This window comes from Brassica oleracea, chromosome C6 (assembly GCF_000695525.1).
Source record: "Brassica oleracea var. oleracea cultivar TO1000 chromosome C6, BOL, whole genome shotgun sequence".
Lineage (NCBI taxonomy): Eukaryota > Viridiplantae > Streptophyta > Magnoliopsida > Brassicales > Brassicaceae > Brassica > Brassica oleracea.
Window position 1 is genome coordinate 2,929,986 of NC_027753.1, and position 22,760 is coordinate 2,952,745.

The 22,760-nt window shown below is 38.3% G+C and overlaps 6 protein-coding genes across 8 annotated transcripts; 3 read left to right on the forward strand and 3 right to left on the reverse strand.

Moving 5' to 3' along the window:
- Window positions 1–2,620: 2,620 nt before the first annotated feature.
- LOC106300419 lies at window positions 2,621–4,955 on the forward strand. Its single transcript, XM_013736553.1, has 2 exons — window positions 2,621–3,177; window positions 3,390–4,955. The coding sequence occupies exons 1-2, from the start codon at window positions 2,682–2,684 to the stop codon at window positions 4,787–4,789; spliced, it is 1,896 nt and encodes a 631-aa protein (XP_013592007.1). The 5' UTR covers window positions 2,621–2,681; the 3' UTR covers window positions 4,790–4,955.
- A 27-nt stretch (window positions 4,956–4,982) lies between these two features.
- LOC106300420 (zinc finger protein VAR3, chloroplastic) lies at window positions 4,983–7,346 on the reverse strand. The gene is made up of 7 exons (XM_013736554.1): window positions 6,954–7,346; window positions 6,760–6,877; window positions 5,984–6,336; window positions 5,783–5,893; window positions 5,577–5,693; window positions 5,360–5,458; window positions 4,983–5,250 (listed from the first exon to the last, which is right to left on the reverse strand). The coding sequence occupies exons 1-7, from the start codon at window positions 7,280–7,282 to the stop codon at window positions 5,133–5,135; spliced, it is 1,245 nt and encodes a 414-aa protein (XP_013592008.1). The 5' UTR covers window positions 7,283–7,346; the 3' UTR covers window positions 4,983–5,132.
- Window positions 7,347–8,489: 1,143 nt separating this feature from the next.
- LOC106300524 (outer envelope protein 64, chloroplastic-like) lies at window positions 8,490–11,750 on the forward strand. The gene is made up of 13 exons (XM_013736677.1): window positions 8,490–8,808; window positions 9,021–9,173; window positions 9,253–9,377; window positions 9,459–9,584; window positions 9,662–9,844; window positions 9,935–10,082; window positions 10,173–10,341; window positions 10,425–10,559; window positions 10,681–10,881; window positions 10,965–11,092; window positions 11,176–11,227; window positions 11,301–11,370; window positions 11,464–11,750. Exons 1-13 carry the CDS (start codon window positions 8,582–8,584, stop codon window positions 11,547–11,549), a joined length of 1,803 nt encoding a protein of 600 aa, XP_013592131.1. The 5' UTR covers window positions 8,490–8,581; the 3' UTR covers window positions 11,550–11,750.
- On the reverse strand, window positions 11,713–14,347 carry LOC106300526. 3 transcript variants are annotated; one of them, XM_013736680.1, is made up of 8 exons: window positions 14,222–14,347; window positions 13,469–13,923; window positions 13,303–13,388; window positions 13,007–13,069; window positions 12,807–12,908; window positions 12,621–12,686; window positions 12,471–12,549; window positions 11,713–12,410 (listed from the first exon to the last, which is right to left on the reverse strand). In XM_013736680.1, the coding sequence occupies exons 2-8, from the start codon at window positions 13,872–13,874 to the stop codon at window positions 11,893–11,895; spliced, it is 1,320 nt and encodes a 439-aa protein (XP_013592134.1). In that variant the 5' UTR covers window positions 13,875–13,923; window positions 14,222–14,347; the 3' UTR covers window positions 11,713–11,892. The 3 variants fall into 3 exon arrangements, with proteins under 3 accessions (XP_013592134.1, XP_013592132.1, XP_013592133.1); XM_013736678.1 differs by having other exon boundaries at window positions 11,713–12,549; XM_013736679.1 differs by having other exon boundaries at window positions 11,713–12,549; window positions 14,239–14,339.
- A 2,005-nt stretch (window positions 14,348–16,352) lies between these two features.
- On the forward strand, window positions 16,353–20,240 carry LOC106296857 (phosphomethylethanolamine N-methyltransferase). The gene is made up of 12 exons (XM_013733089.1): window positions 16,353–16,594; window positions 16,905–17,020; window positions 17,497–17,634; window positions 17,718–17,855; window positions 17,937–18,080; window positions 18,363–18,473; window positions 18,560–18,701; window positions 18,780–19,060; window positions 19,411–19,572; window positions 19,656–19,709; window positions 19,779–19,853; window positions 19,966–20,240. Exons 1-12 carry the CDS (start codon window positions 16,579–16,581, stop codon window positions 20,056–20,058), a joined length of 1,470 nt encoding a protein of 489 aa, XP_013588543.1. The 5' UTR covers window positions 16,353–16,578; the 3' UTR covers window positions 20,059–20,240.
- Window positions 20,241–20,588: 348 nt separating this feature from the next.
- Window positions 20,589–21,294, reverse strand: LOC106299649 (agamous-like MADS-box protein AGL93). Its single transcript, XM_013735708.1, has one exon. It carries the CDS (start codon window positions 21,269–21,271, stop codon window positions 20,597–20,599), a length of 675 nt encoding a protein of 224 aa, XP_013591162.1. The 5' UTR covers window positions 21,272–21,294; the 3' UTR covers window positions 20,589–20,596.
- Between the last annotated feature and the right edge of the window lie 1,466 nt (window positions 21,295–22,760).

Below are 22,760 nucleotides of genomic sequence, written 5' to 3' on the forward strand. Positions count from 1 at the left end.
TGTTAATTCAGATTATAACAGTCATATATTATGACAGGCTAACATTGGCATCATTTCACATAACCAAAATAGAATGTCACAGGGTTTTCAGTTCCACAAACACAGTGTTTATTATTACATGGTCATATAGCGCTTACTAGCTATATCACAAATACACCCATAAATGGCATTTCTGCACCTATGTGTGTATTTAGCAACAAAATCCATCACTTACCCATCCATGTTTGTGTCTGCACTTATGTGTGTATTTAGCAACTCATCATCAGAGTCAGAGTCTGTGTCTGAGGGTGTTTCCATCCTCATTTTTTTCTTCCCCTTCTCCATCGCTACACCAGGCTCAGGCTGAATGTGTTGTCGAATATTCTGCTCCGGTTCTCGGATTTCAACTCCACCTATTTGAAATGGAATAGCTGATGTTTTTGTGTATGCTATACCACTAATTGCGTGTGGAATAGCATCGAGAATTTTGAGATTCTTCTTCCCTTGGTAGCCCCTTATATCTGGAATGGTCACAGTGTTGTCAGCCATCGCAAATTCATGCCAGTCATCATCTTCTATGTCACAATCATCTCTCTGTCCGTCACGTCCAGCGATTGTGTCATTTATATATGAAGCTGCCCCCTCATCATGCGCTTTGGGACTCCTTACTGAGACAAGTAAATTAACTGCCTCTATTGATCATCTCAATTCGATGAAGACCCCCAATTCTGTGTCATCTGTTATGTATTGGGGCATATCAAGAGCTCCACCGTCAGCTGAGATCCATTCCGGGTATTGATAAGATAGTTTAAAATTCACTCCTTCATAAGTTGGATCTATCTCCTCTCTTACTCCCCTGACTAAATCAGACATGTTCATACCGCTGTAGAGGTTAATGTAGTGCTCACCTTTGAAGGAATGGTCTGGTTCGAAAACCCATCTTTTATGTGTGTCACTGACCCAAGCTCCAACAACCAGTACAACCTTATGTTTGCTATTCATCTGCAGTTAGAAGTAAGTGAAAATCCATTTATACTTTAAAATGTATTCTATTACAGATTCATAATAGTATTATTCTATCACAAAATAGTAAATTGCTATGAAACCCGGGTTATTAGAATATTCTCACACGAAATTGCCTCCCCCTTCCTTCAAAGCTGTGAATCTTTAAATTTCTTCACTTTGTTCCTTCTGAGTACTTTGTTGCTTCAGATTTTCTTCACATAGATTTACAGTGATTATTATATGGAATACACCATTTATGGTTTGCTTTGAATACACCATTTAAGATTACCGGTACTAATTTCTACCACTCGTTTACCTATCCACAGTGAAAATATCTTCAGTAAATCTACCTTTTGTACGTGGCTTTCTCCTACTCTTAAAAACGGAAGAGCTGTAACCCACAATTGTAAATTTATTGCAGTAAATACATCATTGCCTTTCTCCAACCGCCCACTCCACCGTCTTTGTTCGTGATTATATTAGTAAATTACAAACATGGTTCTATTCTACATTAGTCATGTCGAATGGAAACGTTCCCCATATAAAATGGATGATTCATACCATGCTGTTTCATTCAAAGCTTTTGGTTGTCCCTGTCCGACTGCCACGTGTACGTCTATTACACATGCCCTAACCTATATTTTCCGTACTGCCTCATGTCTTGCATCTATTTCATCGAACAAACCAATACAAAATGACTTCATATTTGGACGTGTTTTGTTCTGTCTTGATAGTTTGTACCTTGTTCTTCTTATTCTTCGTTTATATCTTGTGTTCTATAACCCAACCACCAGTACGTTGTGTTTGATTTGCGTCCAACTTTATAAATTATATGGTTCTGTTACCATATGGAATAGTTCTACCATATATAAAATAGTATCCTCTATTATGTGTAATCGTAGTTGGTAAATGAAAATTAAACTTCTTTGCAGTGTTATGAAGGGAACATAAGATGGTAACTTATTTTTGCAATATCTGACTTATTTTTGCAATATATGAGTTCATTTTGGGTAAAGTATTACGTAATTTGCGTCTATCATGCACATTTCAACTGTCCAATGTAGATGCTTTTTCAATTGGAACTATATTTGTATTTATATTATTCTATCTGCAATATATAGTATGGAACTACATTTTGGGATTCTCTGTTAAACAACGTTGTTTCTTTTACACTTAAACTTTTCATCAAGTCGTCTCTCTCCATTTTTTCTTTCCTTTGATTTTGAATATGGTTTATCCACGCGCTTCCTAAAGTGTCTCATTGTTATTATGGGACACAAAATCACCACGTTGTTTTCTCCATGTGTTGGAACTGGTAACCTGTTATGTATAAGGATATAACCGGCAGGAAAGAAGACAAAAAAAAAGTGACTGGATTATGTCAAAATCTTGTCCATTTACTTGATTTATCACCCTAATGTGGCTATTAATTAAGCCAATTACCCCCAAACTAAAAACGAATTGTGAAAAAGTCGGAAACTGTATGAAGTGTTGTAGTTTTTTTCTGAGGGAATAAAAACAACATGGTGTGTCTCTACAGCAGATTCAAATAAAAACAAAATGTCAATACAACGACAAGTAGTTAGCATGTAAAAGTTGGAAATAGTATGAAGTGTAGTTCAAGGTGATCTCTCATTAATTAAAAAAAAAAACCAAATCTGCGGAGGAGACGTTAAACAGAGTACTCACAGAGAAGAATGTGGACGAAAGGAGAGTTAGTGTGGGTGAGATTAAACCCTTCAGATTCATGGATTCCGGGTCGGATCCTTGATCCGTCCGAACCGTTTGGAATCCTCGTTTCCTTCTTCGACCTGATGGAACCACGCTACGTTCCAAAACCCTGTCTCCGAAGCTTCGATCGCGATTTCGAAACTCTGGTTGCAGATTCATGGAGGTTCCGCCGCTTCGTGAACAGAGCTCTGAAAACGCACTTCTGGAACATCTCCTTTGGGCTGTGGTGTTCTTGCCAATCGCCGATCGATTCGCCGTACTTGGACAGAGAAATCTCACTCCCTTTGTCTCCTCTTAGTTCGGACTCGGCTCTGAGTTTTGTTCGAGAGATAGCCGTTTCGCGGCGAGTGCCTCTTCGGATATTAGCTGAGACCAACAGTTCCACCGCTCAGATCCTTAGCTTTAAGCGTTACGCTGTTGATTTCAATCGCTCTGAATCTTTTTATGAACAAGTTATAGAAAGTAAGTGTGAAAAGTTGTGCTTTTTCTGGGTTTTGTATGCTCAGATTAATTAGGAAAGAAAACCCATTTGGTGTTTGGTTCGATTAGTTATAGAGGAACTTAAAAAAGCCAACTTTTAAAGTTAAATCTATATGCTCTGTTACACGAGCAAGGCCAGGCCAAGGCTTTTGAGTTGTTTGTATTCTCAAATAGTTCTGTCATTGTTTGTACAGGTGCAAAGCTAATGGATCGCGCAGAAGAACCACATTGGTATCTCGATCCCTCCAACAAGATAGACTGCATCGACGACATGGTTTCTATGTTTCCTGAGACAGAAGATGCTGACGTAGACAACAGCAGTGATTTGAGTCTAAGAGATCCGTTGCCCAAGGATATCCATTGCTATTCTGTTGATACAGTAGTTCAGACTTGGAATACGAGGAGCCCTGTGATCAGCTCTGATTCTAGCGTGATGAAAGCTTGTGCAACCATGGCGCGGACATCTAATCAAGAGGAGGCAGCACACTCGCTGAAGAGCAGAGAACGCTGTCAAGTTGAGCAGAGTATTTGCTTACTGAATTCAGAATCTCGTGTTGTAGATATAATAGAGGAAGACACCACTCTTGCTGCCCAAAGAGAAGCACCTCCTGAAGTCATGATTGAAACGCATGATGACATCACTGGTTCAGATGATAGAACTATGACATCCGCAAAACAGTTGTCACCCTTGCTTGATGCGAGTAACAGCAAGGCTTTTCTGGCAAAGCCTGTTTCTTTTGTTGTTTTGGAAGCCTGCAAGAATCTAGCTTGTTCAGTGGAAGATTCATCTGCTAACCCAAGAAGCAAGCTTGATAGATCTGTGATGAGTGGCAATACCCTGGACGAGGACCAATCAGATAGGAATCATTCCAATGGAACACGTGACAACTGCCCTGACGATGCATTAGAGTCCCATCTGAACGCAGGGCAGGTTTCTCTACATATTACTGGCCCTTCAAACAAAGAGTTCCGTTCTGATGATGTAGGCATTGCACCTGTGGAGCAGTTACATGACTTGGAAGTTGCAACAACTGTCAAAAACCAGACCAGTGCAGTTGATAATATCAGATCCACTGGGGCCAAAAGGAAAGCGAGTCGAGACAAAGCATCTGGTAACTCCAAGAGAAGGAAGAAAGGATCCCAACAATCCATTTCTGCTGATAACCTACAGCTGTTGAAAGATAAGCGTTTTGCTGATCCAAAATGCTTGCGAATGAAATTCTTGAGTACACATGTGAATCTCCCATCCAAATCAGAGCTGTTGAAGAGATTCAGCGTGTTTGGGAAAATAGATGCTTTGAAAACTGATGTAAACCCAGGGGGAAGGTCTGCGAAAGTAGTGTTCCTGCAGAGCATAGACGCAGTGACAGCTTATCAATTTGCAAGAAGCAAAAAGTTTAAGCTAGGACGCTCTAAGGTAGTGTATCGGCTCGATGCCTCTGAGGGAGACACTGAAGTAAACAAAGCTCCTTTGTCTCGGAAGCCTCAACAGTCTGTTCCATCACCAAGATCATGTCTTAAGAAACATGGTTCGGTAGATAAAGAAGAGGAGAGAAGTCATCTCAAGGTGAAATTCGAAACGACCAACACATGAAGACCGTCATTAAACTAGTTTTGTGCATAACTTGTCCTCTTGTATTAGTAGCAAAGGCCTATACCTTACGTAGAACTTGCAAGTCTTTTTTTTTTTTTTTGCGCTGAAGGTTGTATTTTCATGCGAGAGACGACGTAGTTTACACATGAATATATAAAATAGCTTTGAATGATTTCGTGTGACTAGGTTTGCATTATCAATCTGCTTCAAATTATTTTATCTGTTTAGAAAGTTGGGAACTTGATGAAGAAGAAAGGCTAAGCTGAGAGGAAGTGAGCAAGCTGCCAATCTGGTATGATCAAAACTCAAAAGCAAAAGTTTACAACAAGGCTAAAGGTAAAAGTTATAGTAAGGCAGGTCGCTTCCATGAATGATCATCTTCATGGTTGTTGGATTCACTAGGTCGTTTGCACTCGCATTTCTTGCAAACAGTGTTTCTCCTATAGTTCAAGAAGTCGCATCTGCCAGAAGAAGAAAACACATTAAGACAAGAGAAGAAGGGCGGTTGGTTAAGGATTATATATACAAAATGCCATGGTCTAAATTAGAGGAGGAGAAAGAGAGACGCACGAAGGACATTCCCATTCTCCAGGCTCAAGTTGCCTTGGGGGACGTTGTTCCCTACACTGTTTACACTTTTTGTTGCTAGAAAAGTTCATGAATCCACACCTAAACACACACACACAAAAGTGGTGGAATCAGTAAACAGGAGCAACTAATCAAACTACAAACACAAAAAGATAGACGCAAAGGAGACAATTTAGAGGCAAGGTAAAGATGAACCAACCCAGAGCAGTTCCAGTCTCCCTTTTTCATTTCAATATTCTCCATTGAACTTCTCTTTGGTCCCTTTGCTTTGCATTTCAGACAGCTCTGGTTTCTTGAGAAGTTTGAGAAATTGCACCTGTGGAATCAGCAAAGGTTATATTCAATGATGGTTAAGGCTTCTTTTCCGGAAAAAAAAAACAGGCACTTGTCAGAGTTAAGACTTACTCAGGACATAGCCAGTGTCCTTCCTTGACAACAGCAGCAACAGATCGTCTGTCAGCTACTTCATTGCACTCTCGGCATCTTTCATTTCTCGCAAAGTTCAAAAAGTCACACCTGTAGAGAAACACACAAAAACTATGTCAGAAAATCTACAACAAAAACACTCAATCTTAGAAGAGCTAGACATTCTTAGAAGTCACTTACTTGGGACACGCCCAATCTGCATTGTACTGAGACCGAACACGCTGAGAAGGCTCATCACTCCTCGATTTAAAAACCCTCTCCTGAGGAGGCAACGCTACCTTGGCCGCAGGTTTGGGCAAGACAGGGTTTACAGGCTTCTCGCTGAGCTCAAGCAACTCCAAAAGAAGTCTTCTTGCAGACTCATGAACAAGCTCTCTCCCTGATGGAACCTCTCCTCGAGAGACAACAACCGAATCAAGCGCATTGAACAGCAGCAAACGCATGACATCAACGGTTCGAGCATCAGCTTCTGATTCCTTAAGTATCACATAAGCTCTATCACAAGAGCTACGAAGCTCACAAGAACCACAAACCTAAAACCAAAAAAGATTTAACATTTAATCCAACGTTTTAACAAATCCTTAATCTAATGAAACCAATGTTCAAAAATGGCTAGTGCAAGTCCGAGCTTTATAGAGTAGTAGCGACTAGGCAGATTCGGGGCTAGTCCAGGCCTAGACATACACGAATAATCAATTTATTATATATACATTTTACATTTATAAAATATATTTTAGTTTTTAAGTTCAATTATAGAATTTATGTCAAAATTAGATATATCAAACAAAACAAAAATTAGACCAATTTGTGGATTTGTACTAACATTATTACTTAATTTAACAACTTTAGACCAATTTATATGGATTTAAGCCAATTTTAACCGATTTACAAAGTACCTAGTTGACACCTAAGCAGATTTTTAGAACCATGAATGAAACAATGTGTACTTAACTTACATCTCCTTCGTCTAATTTAACATGAGCTCGAATCCTCTTGGATGAGTTAACAGTCTTGCGAAAGAGATTAGGGCATCCACGCTCCACGAGAGCTTGTATATCTCTCGACGACAAGGATCTGAAAATCAAAAGGGCAATAACGACATAAGTAATATGAACGTTTATGATGAGAAAGGTGAGAACTTTTTTTAGACCTAAGGACGTCGTAACGGTCGCGAGCGAAGCTGAGACAAGCGTCCTTCACTACGTTCATTTCTTGGTAAACAGTGTCGTCTTCGATGTTTTTGGTGAAGTAGCCTTTGGTCTTCAGGCGGTCGACGAAGTTTATCCACTCTGGCCATGGATGGGGAGATGGAGAATCGGAATCTACGGTGGCTGCTGCGGCGGCGGTGGCGGTTTCGTTTGAGAAGCATCGGAAGCGGAGAGAAACGGAGGGGAAGCGATTGAGAGAGAGTGGAAAGGAGGAGAGGTTTTGAGGTCGGAAGATTGAGTTTCCGACTAGGAAGATTCTGGAAGAGGACATGTTCTTTGTCTCCGGTAAGATCCCACCAAGAGAGAGTGAGGTTTTACGAAGGGTTTTTTGGTCGGCGAATGAGTGGATAAAGATATGGCTTCCGAAGTGTCAACTATTTCCAATTTGGACCTCTGATTTATTATGTGTATCATTTGTTACCCCCTTTATTTACAAGTTTCATTTTCCACCTGAAATGTCTCACATGCCTTTGTTATTTTTATCATGTATATTCCTTAATTCCTTACGTAAATTTCATTATATTCTTAGAGAGTATTCAATTTTGAATTTTGAAAAATATTTGAAATGATGCTTGTAACAGCTTCGGATAATTCTGGAAGAGGACACGTTCTTTGTCCCCGGTAAAATCTGACCAGAGCGAGTTAGGTTTTTAGAAGAGTTTTGTCCGGAGACTGAGTAGATAAAGATATGGCTTCCGAGTGTCAACTATTTACAGTTTGGCCTCTTATTTATACAAGAGTACCATTTGTTACATCCCGTTTAGTTACAAAATTGTATTTTTGCACCGAAAATTTCTTACATGCTTTGTTCTTTTTTTCTTCTCTCAAGTACATTAGTGGATGTGTAAATTTCATAGTATCCTTACAAAGTGTAATAAAATTTAATTTTGAAGTGATTTTAGCTAGAAAAGTGAAGTGATTTTAGCTAGAAAAGACTAATTTCTATAAGAATATAAAATCTTAAATTCTATACTTTCAACTAAATTTTTCAACAAACACTTTAAAATTACAATAAAAATCAAAAATTCACTATTTATAATTTTGCAAGTAGAAGAAGTTTTAAAAATTATTGAATTTTACTACCTTTGTTCCTAAATGTAGGATGTTTTAAAGAATTTTGATGTTCCAATATATAAAATGTTTTTATTTTTCAAGGCAACTTTTTACTTTATTAAAAATTGTGCAACTAATCATATTTGATAATCTATTTTGTAATTGGTTAAATAACATTAATTTATAGTTTTAATGATATTTTCTAGACAAAACAATGATTTAGGAACATGGGGAGTAAAATTTATGTTTAAATATCTCACACTCCAAGTAATACTTTGTTGTTTTGTACACTAGGGTTGCAAAGCTCCTATTAAAAAGTTCTTCGAAGTTCGTATAAAAAATTTATGTTTTGGTTATTTATTTTGCTAGACCGTGAAAATAAGATATTTTACATAACAAAGAAACCTCGAAGTTATCTCGAGGCAAACACACGCAGAGCAGCGAGCACAAAAACAAAACTCTTTTCTCATTCGTTCCCCACATTTTCTCTCTCTCTCTCTATTTTTTTCCTTATCCAATGCAGCCGAAGCGTCGTCATATACTGGCTTCTCGAGCATCGAAACTCTGTGTGCTACTTGGTCTAGGCCTTGCTGGAGTTCTTCTAGTTACGAAGAAGCTGAAGAAGAGAGTTCGTGAAGACTTCGGTGCCTTCATCGAGAAGCTTCTTCTGCTTCCTCCTCCTCAGCCTGCTCCTCCTAAAGCTCCTCACCCTCTCACTGCTCTCTCCTTCGCCCTCTCCGACCTGTAAGTCACTTGATAACTATGATGGGCACTTTCAAAATGGTGTTAGCAGAATGAAAACTGTTCCAAGCACTTGAAAAGACTTAGAAAGTTCGAATCTTTGACATTCATTTCACAAAGTTATGGATTAAAGTTTTGTATTTTGGAAAAAAAGTGTGTAACTTGTTTTTGGGTTTAGTTTCTTCTAAGTTTCTCTGTTTTTATTTCTCTGGCAGGTTTGATGTGAAAGGATATGTGTCTGGTTTTGGTCATCCAGACTGGATTAGGACACATGAAGCTGCTGCTTCAACATCTCCTGTGGTTTCAGTCCTTGTTGAAGGTGGAGCTACATGTGTTGGGAAGACTGTAGTTGGTGAATTTGCCTTTAGGTTTGTCTTGTCTTTCCATACCCATGTCTGAAGTGTTTGGTCTGATTCTGGTTTTTAATCGCCTCTTTTGAATCCTCAGTATCAGCGGAGAAACTAAGCATTATGATACACCCACTAATCCTGCTGCTCCTGCTCATATCCCCGGTGGCGCTTGCAGTGGAGCTGCTGTTGCTGTTAGTGCCAACCTTGTAGATTTTTCTTTAGGTAAGTTTCAAAGACACTCTTACTTGCTTTCTAGTTTCTGGTTCTATGGTTGGTTTTGAATCTAACTTGAGAAATGTTCAGGTATTGACACGGTTGGTGGGGTAAGAGCGGCAGCTGGATACTGTGGCGTATTGGGATTCAGATCATCTCAAGGGATTGTATCAAACGCTGGAATCATACCAGTGTCTTCTAGTCTTGATGCTGTTGGTATGGAACCGTAGAATCTTGATATGAAGTTAGACTATCATTGTCTTAAAGATCATCTTCTGTTTGTGTCTCTTCAGGATGGTTTGCTCGGGATCCAAACACCTTGCGTCGTGTTGGCCATGTAATCCTGCAACTTCCATTTGAAGCTCAAAGGAATCCGAGACAAATCATATTAGCTGATGACTATCTTCAGTTCTCCAAAGTTCTTGTCGACCGCATTAAGCAAGTGGTGATCAAATCAGCTGAGAAGCTTTTCGGTAGTAAGCGCTCTGCTCTCTTCTTGACATGATCCTATGCTTCTGAGATCTCTCCTGGTTATAACGGAATTATCATTTCTTGTTGTGTTCAAGGACAAGCACTTAAGCATGAGAATTTGGAGAAATATTTAGAGGCCAAAGTTCCTAGCTTGAAAGAGTTCTGTAGAGAGAAAGCCAATGGTGATGATGCAAAGCTCACTACATCAATGCTGCTTGCGAATGTAATGCAGCTTCTACAGAGGTGAGTGAGACCACTGTTTATTTCATCATCAGAGGGTTTGAGATTTTAAAAAATTAGAACGTTAAATCTGGTTTTTGGTTTTGTGTGTAGGCATGAGTTTCTTCAAAACCATGGGGATTGGATCAACACAGTGAATCCATCCATTGATCCTGCGGTTTACTCACAGCTATGCAAAACACCAGAGCTGACCGATGAAGAGATTGAGAACCTGAACGCAGTTAGGAACCAGATGCGGGTAGCTATTGGCTCACTTCTCAAGGTGTGTGTGTTTTAGCTGTTTCATGCTGAGCCCTCTTAGCTTAGCTTTCACGGTTTCTTAACTTTTTACCATTATGTATCAAGGATGATGGCATTCTGGTGATTCCAACAATGCCATCTGTTCCTCCAAAACTTGGTAGTAAAGAGATTATGTCCGAAGACTATCAGAACCGCGCTTCAAGTCTACTCTGCGTTGCTAGCATATCAGGCTGTTGTCAGGTTAAAATCTCACACTCCTTTTAATACGGTGGAAACAAAGTGACTACTAAAGTATGTTGCTCCTAAGCCTGCTTGAGAACCATATCTGAGACTTACACCTTTATTCATTTTGATGATTCAGGTGACCGTGCCGCTTGGGAAGCATGATAAGTGCCCTGTCTCAGTATCTTTGATTGCAAGACATGGTGGTGATCGTTTCTTGCTAGATACAGTGCAGAAAATGTATGCCTCTTTGCAAGAAAACTCCACCCTCATGGTTAATCCTAAATCATCCATAAATACTATTAGCCAAGAAGAGTCAGCTGAGATTGCAAAAGAGAAGGTTTCAATCCATTGCTCAATAGCTTATCTTTTGGTTGTTGGATAGGCAGTGTTTCTAATGTACGTTTGTCATATGATTTTAAGGGAAACCAAGCATTTAAAGAGAAACAATGGCAGAAAGCAATTGGGATGTACTCAGAAGCTATAAAGTTAAATGACAAGAATGGTACCTATTATAGTAACAGAGCTGCTGCATATCTTGAACTTGGAAGGTAATGTATCTTCCTCAGCTGCAAACTTGTTTAGCGATATAATCTTAGTACATGGGGGCTTGATATAATCCTTACATGTACAGCTTTCGTCAAGCTGAAGCTGATTGTACCAAGGCTCTTGCCCTAGATAAGAAGGTAAGACTTTTCTTCTTGTTTCATCAAGTCACTTGCCTTGAATCTTGATCATCGTATTTTGTAACCTTGTCAGAACATCAAGGCCTATCTACGAAGAGGAACTGCAAGAGAAATGCTGGGCAATTTTAAGGAAGCTATAGATGGTAAGGTTTGCAGAGTCTTTTCTGATTATGCAGCAAAAGCAAAATAATGGAAACGCTAACGTGCAAAGAATCGGTTTTGGTTAAACTGTGTAGATTTCAGTTATGCGCTTGTGCTCGAGCCAAACAACAAGAGAGCGGCTCTGTCAGCAGATAGACTCGGGAAGGTGTTCCTCCAGTGATCAGTTTCTGTAGTCATATGATGTTGCAGATTGCTGTCCCCATTCTTTTGCGTTTATTTATAATCTGTCCAGAGATTTTTTAGTTCAATGATATTTACACCAGTAAGGCAGTGATTTGATTTCGAGAAATATAAAAAGGTTAAACTTAACTCCATGTATATCCAATTTTGTTGAAACTTTTTTTATTTTGATATTTACACCTGTGATTGAGTAAAGAGAACAAGAAGGGTCGAAAGTTTCTGTTAATAGTTTCAGCATTTCAGCGCAACTTTTACTTGAAAGTCACGGCTATCTGTAAAGTAGAACAGTTCTTGCATCAACGAAAACCCACACACTGTCAATTTTAGTCAAAATCAAAGAGTTCTTCAAGTTGCTCGTCGGTCCACTGTGGCACCAAGCTGGAAGACGCCATGGGCTGAGATTTGTTGACCTTAGATCCTGATGTAACTTCATCAGAGTTCCCCATTACCCCGTCTAGCACACCACTTTGAGGTTCACGACTTCTACTGATCTTTTTGGCCGGTCTAATGTCATCAGCTGTATTAGTCTCTGTAGCCACATCTTCTTGCAGTTGCTGTTCTCGAGTGTTTGAGGTTGTCCTGCTTGCTGCAATTCCTGTTTGGCTGCTTGAATCATGCTTTCCCAAGTGGGTCAGGTCCATTCTGGCTTGAAACTGGTTCTTGGCCACCCCTTTTAGCCAGGAGTTGCTTTCCACTGTTGGATTCGTTTCTTCCATTTCTACGTCAGTGGTTGCTTCATTGCTTTCTGTGGCATTTCTTCTGAGACTGTTCATGATTCCGTGAGTGGTTCCTTGCTCCACAGGAAACACTTTGGGTCGCATTCGCAAATCTTCCTCGTTTTCTGTTTGAGTTTCTCGACCGAACTGTGAAAGAAACTCAATATATGTTTTTATCTCCTTACCATTCACTGGAACAGGATTCTTGGCACTCGTTTCGAAATGGCTCTCATCAGGTAAAACAGGAGTCTCCTTTGTGATAACCTGTAAATGAAACTCTCAATTGATTCCAACGAGTATGAGTAGGTGAAACTTGATATCATAAGAAAACCTACCTTGGAGATGTTCTTCAGCGTTATGTTAAGATAGCGTGAGGACCGTGAAGGTGCACAGACTGCAACCTGCAAAAACACTATAAGCTCAGTGCATCTCCATTGGCTTACTGAAAGTATCTGAGAAACTAAGTAGCCGACTTCAAAACCATGTGAATTGTTTTATCCCCTTGAAGAAAAACAACAAACCTTGTTAAGTATCACCACTGCACCAACTCGTATATCTCTTCCAAATTCACTATCAGATATCACTTTCCTGTGCACGCTGGCATCGATTGTTCCAGTGGGATCCTACAAGCAATACACATAGATTTGAGACACATGACACATAGTGCTGCGACAAAAACAAAATGTGGAAACTCTTAACACTCAGGTATGTTTTCATTTACCTTAAGAGTCACCATGATATCACCTAGACCATTTGGAGTGCAGGTTTTGACAATTGCCACGACCTATAAATGACCAACCACAAACCAAGTATGTCACTAACAGAATTTTAGTTTCATTGATAAGCATTAATATGTTGCACTATGAAGTCTTAACCACAAAATCCAGATAGTAACAAATCAGGAGAAGACATTATTCCAGAATACTCCGCCTTTATCTCAATAAGAGTATGGTGACTGCATCTCTTGATATAAGGAGTAGAGGGCACTGTTAAGTTTTGAGTTGGTTGCAGTCATACCTGGTCGACCTTACCCCAACTGCAACATACGCTCTTAATCTCGCTCAACGGTGTCCCAATAGCTCTCCCACCGTTGCTCAGCAAACCTGCCAAGAAAATTAGAAAACGAGAATGTAAGAAGAAGAAACAAACAAGAAAGTGACAAATTCAAGAGAAAGGGATCAACCTTCAACAGCAGAGACCCAAGGGTCCTCAGAGAAATCCTTGTCATCCCAATCAGGCTCTTCAGCAGCTTTACATATGAACTCTTGAGTTGGAATCGGTTCTCCCTGCTCATCAAACGATTTCGGATCCTTATTCATCTTTCTGCGGATTGCCACTTGAACAGTCCCAGCAGGTCCTGGAATCAAAGAGCGGGAATGACTCTCGTCAAGAAAACGATCTCCCGGCCGGGAGGAGCAGCGGCGAAGAAGAGTCTGATGGTTTGTCTTTGGATTAAGCCGTGGCGTCGTTGGTTGCAGAGGAGGCCTTGATGGAGATTTGCGTTTGCAAGGGCGGAGGAAAGAAGGGAGCTCAGAGTCACCAAGGTCAAGAGCTTCCCATTGCTCTACTACTTCTTCTTGAGAATTCATATGACTGGAGAAGATTCATCCGCACATACCCTCTTTGCTCCACAAGAAACTTCATTTAACAGCAACAGAATCATGAGAAACATAAAACATCTCTTTATGGTTCTTCTTCGAGTGCCAATCGAATCATACAAACTCAAAGAAAGAATCAAAATGCATCCAAGTTCAATCGAAACCCTATACAAAAATTATCACTCTAGGATACTAGCGTATGTGCATCTCTCCGATTATTCTTACGAGCTGATCAGAAAAACAAGAAACGAACCGTGAAATCCAGTGAACACTACAGCAATCGCCTAAAATTAAAAGTGGAATTCAATTCGAGACTAAGACTACGAATTTCATAGTACCCAGAATGAGGAATCACCGAAGTTGCCGGAGAATCTTCTACTTCAGCGAAAGAGACGACGGAGGCGGTGAGAGAGAGGCGTCTCAGTGCGAGAGAACGGGTTTTGACTCTTTTTTCTGTGTGTGATTCGAACTTTCGTTCGTGAGGGTATTTGTGTCGTTATATATTGGGCCTAGTAAATGGGCCCGTCTCAGTTTTCTTTTTAAACGAATCATTTTACAAAAAAAAATAAGTGAACCCACGACTACAAATTTCGTTTCAAGGGGACAATTGGAAATATGGGACATTGTCAACTTAGGGGTTTCCCAATAAAACTTTAAGAGTATTACTAGATTTTGATCCGCGGATTTATTTATTTTTATTTTTTTCAATTGACAAATATTTAGTAAATTTCATATTTCATATATTTGTGTTTTATTTTATAAAAGACTTTCTTTATCGTGTTTCATTTTAAATGACTATTTATATTAAAAAAATTAAACTTTATTTTTTTAATGAATTAAGTTGGTATAACTCTGATAAATTAATTTTATTATGTGATTAATATTTTTAATAAAACAAATTATATACTTTTAATAAAGATTTATACTTTTCAATGAAAAAATTCATTTTTTTATGAATGCTTAAATTATATTAAGAAAAGAAAAAAAAAATTAAGAATGGTTGAAAAAAATTATTTGAACTTGGACTCAATGGCCCAAAGGGAAAAAAATGTGAGAATTGGATCTGATTTCTTAATCGGCCTAAATGGCCCAAGAGAGATCTGATGTGGACAGTGGGCTGGATCCGAAAAAGGCCCAATATAGATGTGTTATTAATATTACTTGATTGCCCTTAATGAAACATGCAATGTTAGTAAAGAAATGACAGACTAAGGTAAAAAGGACAATAGGATTCTGTTTTAATAGTATAGATTTAAAGAAATAGGGTTTGGATTCTTGTTAATACCATAATACCCTTTAATTAAACAGTTAATCTAATTATAAATAATAATTTTTGTAATTAATTAAATATTAGAAAAAAAAAGTATAAACAGAAGAAAAAAAAATAACCAGCTAGAGGTAAAACCTGAGAGGGATACTTACCCTAATTTCTTTTCGGTTTACTTGTCTTCTCAGCCGAAGCTCTTGACTTTAACATGTCAATTTAAGGTTCTTGGAGAATCCTTGTTCTTCATTGGTGTTTTTCCTTCTTTCCTTTCTACTTTCGTTTTCGTCATCTTCCTCTTCATTCCTACACACGAATCAACGAATCGAAGTGTTCTTCCTTTACGGGTCTCGTCGGACGGTTCATTTACTTCTGTGTATCATCAGTTTCATAAAAATCTCACCAGGTATGCGATTACTTCTATTGATTCTCTTAACCCTAGATTTTTCTAAAACCGATTTGTCATCTTTTAAAACTAAAATTAGTTGTATGTATTGATTAATTATCTTATACATTACGATAAGTCATGCATGTTACCGTTTTTGATTTGTCTTTGTAGAGTACTGATTTAGGTTTTCTTCAAAAGAGGAAAATTTGGGTCATGATAATTAAGAGGATGAAGATGAAAGAGAGCTTATATTCATGTTATGCTTGTAGATAGTTGTTGTCTGATTGTAATTTCTGTTGTTCTATGAACTCTTAAAAATAGGTGGAACATATGTTTTAAAATACGCAGATTGTTTAAGTAAAACTACATTTATTTTCTTTCTTTGTTTGTGCTCTCATTACAATCTTTTTCTGCACTTGTAGGTATGTCTCAGGAGTTACCAAAACGGATTTTTAAGGAGGGTGAGGAGACCCAAGTGACTCAGGTCAATAACAAATGTGAATTGATATACGTTTTGGGAAAGTTGATGGAAGGGAAGGAAGTTCGGATTTTTACATAAATTTTTAAGTCATACGAGAATGGTTTTGGGTACTCTGCAAGAGTGATACACAGTTTCTTGTATAGGGAACTGGTTACTTACAAAATGCACGAGTTTTGGTTTTTCTTTCCGAAGAGACCACTCCGATTTTGTAAGAAGTTTTGATTTATTATCGCGTAGTTAGCGTTTGATATTCACTATGGAATATAACAAAGCCCAAGGCCCAATGCTGAAGCCCATCTTTTTCTCTCTCTATATCCATCCACTCTCTATGAAAACGCTCAACGGTCACCGTGTGAGGCAGAGAATGAAGCTAAGCGGAGAAATCTGAGGGAAACATTCATTGTCTGAGTTCAAAACTGATCGATGCATCAAAGAGGAAAATCAAACAACCGTAGATCAAGGAGCTTCTCTAGATCAAGACTCGCTGTTGAAGGCCATTGAATCTCATCCACATTACATTTCTCTATTGTCATCTTCTCCGTCGACCTAACCTAACTATTCAATGGCAACACCTTACAGTAATTTAAAAACAAAACTCTCCTTTTTATATATAAAGTCGTTACTTTCATGAGTCACTCACATGGAATCTTTTTGCTTTTGTTGTTGTTGTTGTTGTTGTTTTGTCTTTTTCCTTTCGAATTAATAAAATCGGATCATAATACTTTCGAAATCATATTTTTTCTTGGCCCCTCTTCAGGAAATTAATCACGTTTTGTAAATTGTTATTTTCTTTAAAGTTAAATAAAAAGCATTACTTACTAAGTAGGTGTCTCTTCGTTATCACGAAAGTTGGAGGGAATCTTTATTTGTGTTATATAAATGGAACAGAGGCAGAGAGAGACATCCAAAAGAGTTATTGGATGGAGCACTCAAGTGATTTGACTGTTGAGGCTATGATGCTTGACTCCAAAGCTTCTGATCTTGACAAAGAAGAGCGTCCTGAGGTTTGTTTATCTATTTCTTATTGGATATGGAACTAATGAATTGTGGGATTGTGATTGGTTCTAAGAGGTGGATTCCCTTTGACTTTTTAATGAATTGAGCATGAGAACATGTTAATTTTTAAGGTCGTTGGCTTTTTCAACTGATATATGATTTTTCTGTTTAATTTTCAGACAGTTTAGTAATTTTTATAAACAGAACACCTCTGGAACATGTGACTGACTGTTCTTGATTCATGGCCCTTTGAATTGCTATATAAATCTTAAGGAAATTGGGGGATAGTGATTGGTTCTGAGAGGTGGATTCTCTTGATTCTAAGGAACATGTGACAATACTGTTCTTGATCATCTTTTTAAAAAACGTTGTCGCCTTTTTCAATTGCTATATGAATCTTTTTGCTTTATTGTCAAACAAGTTAGCTCCTTTATTGGAGTATTTATAAACAGAAGCTTGAGTGATGTGTTTCTTTGCTATTTAGGTACTCTCTTTAATCCCACCATACGAAGGGAAAAAGGTGCTGGAACTTGGAGCTGGCATCGGTCGTTTCACTGGTGAGCTGGCTCTAAAGGCTGGTGAAGTCATCGCCCTGGACTTCATCGAGAGCGCCATTAAGAAGGTTTGTTTTCTTACTACTTTGGTTAGGTAGCTCCTGCTATGTTATAAAGTAACGTTTCTTTGGTGATGTTTGTGCTCTTGTAGAATGAAAGTGTGAATGGGCATTACAAGAACGTCAAGTTTATGTGTGCTGATGTGACATCTCCAGACCTGAAAATCGAAGATGGATCCGTCGACTTGATTTTCTCAAACTGGTTGCTCATGTATCTCTCTGATAAAGAGGTGAAATCCCTTTCTCATTACCTATTTCCTTTTTTGTACTGTAGAAGAGAAGAAAGTCTAAATGATTTAGATGGGATGCAGGTGGAACTTCTGGCAGAAAGAATGCTAGGATGGGTAAAGCCAGGAGGATACATTTTCTTCAGAGAATCTTGCTTCCATCAATCTGGAGACAGCAAGCGTAAATCTAACCCCACTCACTACCGTGAACCAAGATTCTATACCAAGGTTCATTATTTTTTTTACTTTATTAGGAAATGGCATACATCTTACTTTTCTGTAAAAGTTTTAGTGGGTTTTTATAAAAGACTGAACCAGTTGGATTAATACCATCTTGTATATGATTGAGATCTAAACGTTTATGTTATGCACAGCTGTGAGAACAGTGACATGGAGGCTCTCTTATTATGCTGTATATCTAAGTTTGATAACGCTTTAAGAGTGTGTGTGTGTGTATCATCAGTTCATAGACTTATTATCGCTTGGCCCCCATGTGTGTATATCATGCAGGTTTTCCAGGAATGCCAGGCACGTGATGCTTCTGGCAAATCATTTGAGCTCACTATGGTTGGTTGCAAATGCATTGGAGCGTACGTGAAGAACAAGAAGAATCAAAACCAGGTAACGAAGTATTTTCTTTGTCAGATTGTCTGCTTTTCCTATCATCTGGTGGTACCTTTTTCATATTATTATCCATGTGATGGCAGATATGCTGGATTTGGCAAAAAGTAAGCGTGGAGAATGACAAAGACTTCCAGCGTTTCTTGGACAATGTTCAATACAAGTCCAATGGGATCTTGCGCTATGAGCGTGTCTTTGGGCAAGGTTATGTGAGCACTGGTGGTTTTGGTAAATCCCATTTCTAACTCTTTATCTTCATACAGACATGCGTGCCTCTTGTCTCTAAGCTGTTGTTGTGCTTAACAGAGACAACTAAAGAGTTTGTGGCGAAGATGGAGCTGAAACCAGGACAGAAAGTCCTAGATGTCGGTTGTGGTATCGGTGGAGGTGACTTCTACATGGCTGAGACTTTCGATGTTCATGTTGTTGGTATCGATCTATCAGTCAACATGATCTCTTTCGCCTTGGAGCGTGCTATTGGACTCAACTGCTCGGTCGAGTTTGAAGTTGCGGACTGCACCACAAAGACATATCCTGATAACTCTTTCGACGTCATTTACAGCCGTGACACTATTCTCCACATCCAAGTAAGCAAAAAGAAAAAACTCATTTTACTTCCACTCTAGAAGATGCATATCCCTTTTGGGAATAACCATCTTTTCAAGCCTGCGGATTACGTCCGAAACGAACCAAAATTTTTGGTATGATTTTGAAAAATAACTTAGTTTTCATCCGATTCGATTTGGTTTGCGATTTTCAAAAAATAAAAATAAATAAATAAATAACCAAAATATAAAAGTTAACCAAAATAACCGAAAATAACTGAATTTAAGGGAAACTAATTGAATTTAACCGAAACTATCCGAATTAAAAAAAAAAAAATTATCGAAAAACCAAAACCGCAGGCCTAATCATCATTTGTATCTTCTTCTTTCAGGACAAACCGGCTCTGTTTAAGGCATTCTTCAAGTGGCTAAAACCAGGTGGAAGAGTTCTCATCACAGACTATTGCAAGAGTGCTGAAACTCCGTCTCCTGTATTCGCAGAGTACATCAAACAAAGAGGATATGATCTCCATGATGTTCAAGCTTATGGACAGGTTTGTTTTCATATAAAACTTTCATCATTTTCTTAAAATGTTTTTTGAGGGTATTATGAATCATGAAACCTTCTTTCCTTTAGATGCTGAAAGACGCAGGCTTTGAGGACGTGATCGCAGAGGACCGTACTGATCAGGTGACCCTCCCCACATACTTTTGTATAATGTCTGCTGATTCTAACGTAAACCATTTTATATTTTCTCAGTTTGTACAAGTCTTGAGGCGTGAGTTAGAGAAAGTGGAGAAAGAAAAGGAAGAATTCATCAGCGACTTCTCAGAAGTAAAAAACATTTCTCATTGAATAGAAACATTTAATAACAAGAACAAATATTTGATGATGTCTCTTTCTCATCGATAACAAAATTTTGACAAAAATGTATATTGTATTGCAGGAAGATTACAATGACATTGTAGGAGGATGGAAAGCAAAGCTTGAAAGGTCTGACGAGCAGAAATGGGGATTGTTCATCGCCAACAAGAAGTAGAAAAGTCCCCAAAAAGATAAAACTTATTTTCCCTTCAATAAAAAGTGTTCCTTGGAGGACAAACACTTGCTTGTTTTTACTATCATGGAACCGTAAATTGTAACAAAAAAACTCATGTGTTGTTTCTGTTTCTTAATCTACTTGCTTTGAATCTTCATATGATAAAATAGTGTTACTATTCATATGTGTTTAGACCCTTACAGGAAGGGAAATGAATATGATCTTTGACTAACAGTCTCCTTTGAGATTAGAGATGTGCAGTCACTAACATGCAAGGGCGTGTGTAAAGTTTCTACTCCACATGATATCATGGTTTGAGTGGTCCTCAAGTAAAGATTCACTTGCAATTGTTAACTAAAACTAAAAAGGGTTTCATTTGTAATCTCTAAAAGTAAGACTGTTGCATCAGTAAGTATATAGGAATAAGAACCGTAGTATTGTCATAAAAATTTACAAAGAAGTGGAAATAAAAACGAATACACATTTGAGTATAACCATATCATGAAGCAGATGAGAGATGTGGCTTTGGATATTTGTATCAGTAAGTGCCAATCAACCCTTGGTCGAAGCTTGAAGAAGCAGAGTTGGGAAGTTGAGTGAAAGTAGCCGTTTCATGGTTAAACAGAAAGACTGAGAATTTGCTCTCGTGGTTGGACGCATCAGTTGCGCAAGAAGCAGGGCCCAGGAGGTATTGATCGCTACTTGCTGACACATGATCACCACTCATGAGAAGATTCGTGAATGATTGTGAACCTGTCTGCGAATAAAGAAGGTCACGAACCCTGTCTTTTACTATCTGTAACTTATCCTCCAAGGAACCCTTGAACGCTCCAACTTTCTTTGTGAACCTTTTGCGTTCCTCTGCGTCGGTAAGAGATCTCCTCTTCTCGTCAACGAGTTTCTTGTTATAGAACTGCGAAAGATTTGTGTTTTTCTTGACTTTTTCTCTGTCGCTTAATCTGTTATACCTCTGGAGAATGTCTTTTACTTGGCACTGATCCTCGGGATAAGCGTTGACGAGATTTCCTTCACGATCGTAATGGATGACACATATTTCGTTTTCGCAGAGAATAGAGAGCTCTAACGCTTTCTTGAGAATGGTCTTCTCTCTTAACAACAAGAACGGTTTCTTGAAACGGGTTTGGTTTCTGACAGAGAGCTTGTTGTTGTTCTTCATCTTTGTCGAAGTAGAAGAAGAAGAAAGAGAATCCATGGCAAAAACAAAACAAAAGCTTCTTCGAGAGTTTTATTACTGAGAGGATGAGAATTGTGAGTGATTAGCGTGACCGGAAGGTTTAGGGTTGTCTGTATATTTATAGATTTTGATTACCGTTTATAATTTCCTTTTTAAACTATTAAATGACTGTAATATCCATTTTTCTTACTCGGTAATTTCCATTTTTCACTATTTCATATAGCTGTTGGAATTTTATACAGTGTTGTATATATTTTGATAATAAAAGTAATTAATTAATTGCATAAACTTTCTTTTTTCTTTCGGTGTTAATCGGCAGGGCCGTGCCTGACTATAGGCTAATCAAGCACATGCTTGGGGCCCTGATGTTTATAAGTATTTTAAGAGCCAACTTTTTTGACAAAGTGTAGTTAGTTCTACTGATCTTTATCCAATTCTTTCCTACAAAAGGTTGAGTGTTCGATTCTTTGTCCCATAAATTTATTTTTTTTCCATAATAAGTAATTGAAGGGCCAAAAATATATTTTGTGCTTGGAGGCCCGAAAAAGTCAGGCACGGCCCTGTTAATCGGTGATAGATAGATTTGCAGATCAGTGTTGCTTCGTGTCAGATTTGATATGATTTCTCTACTCGGTTACTCCGCGCACAGTATTTATTGGTCACTTCCCACTCAAGGTCTAGGGCTGCTGTATATGTTTATAGATTTTAATTATCGTTGTTAATTTTTTTTTTGGTATATTAATTTCCTTTTTTCTCACTCAATAATTTCCATTTTTGTCCATGCTCTTTATTATAGCCGTTGGGATTTTTACCGTGTGTCCAGGTTGTATACATTTTTGTTAATTAATTAATTAACCGCATAAATTCCCTATTTGTTTTTTCTTTAAAACGCATACGAAATCAGTCGACAACATATCAGATACGAGAGCCAACTTACTACGAAAGGTTTCTAAATCAAAAGTAAGCAGCTTACTCTTGCCCCCACTATAATAAACACTTTAACAAAATCGTGGTTGGTCACTGTCCATGAAATGGAATCATCATCAACTTCGCCAGTAGTCTCCACAAGAGCATGAACCATCCTTAAAATGGTGAAACCTATTATTAATTATCCCTCAGTATAATCACTCTCCCTTTGATTTTCGCCAAACACTTGATGGCACTATGACAATCCTCACACACACGCAGGTTCTTTATCACACGTATCGGTTCCCTTGCGGCACACGCATTATCCCATACGCTACAGCAAGTCTCTCGCTATGGTACCTAACCATACGCTCCTTTTCTTCTTCTTCCACATCGTGAAGAACCACATTCGACTTCGAAACGCACCCTGCTCTCTTCATCCTCAAATCAAGATCCTCCATATAAACGCGTGGAACTCGTCCCAAACCGAGAAAGTATGTGTCTTGTTCTGAATCTCGATCCAACTGTACATATATAAATTTATGGAAATATATAAAACATTATTTTAAAAACTCTTTCATTTATTAGTTTAACATACATT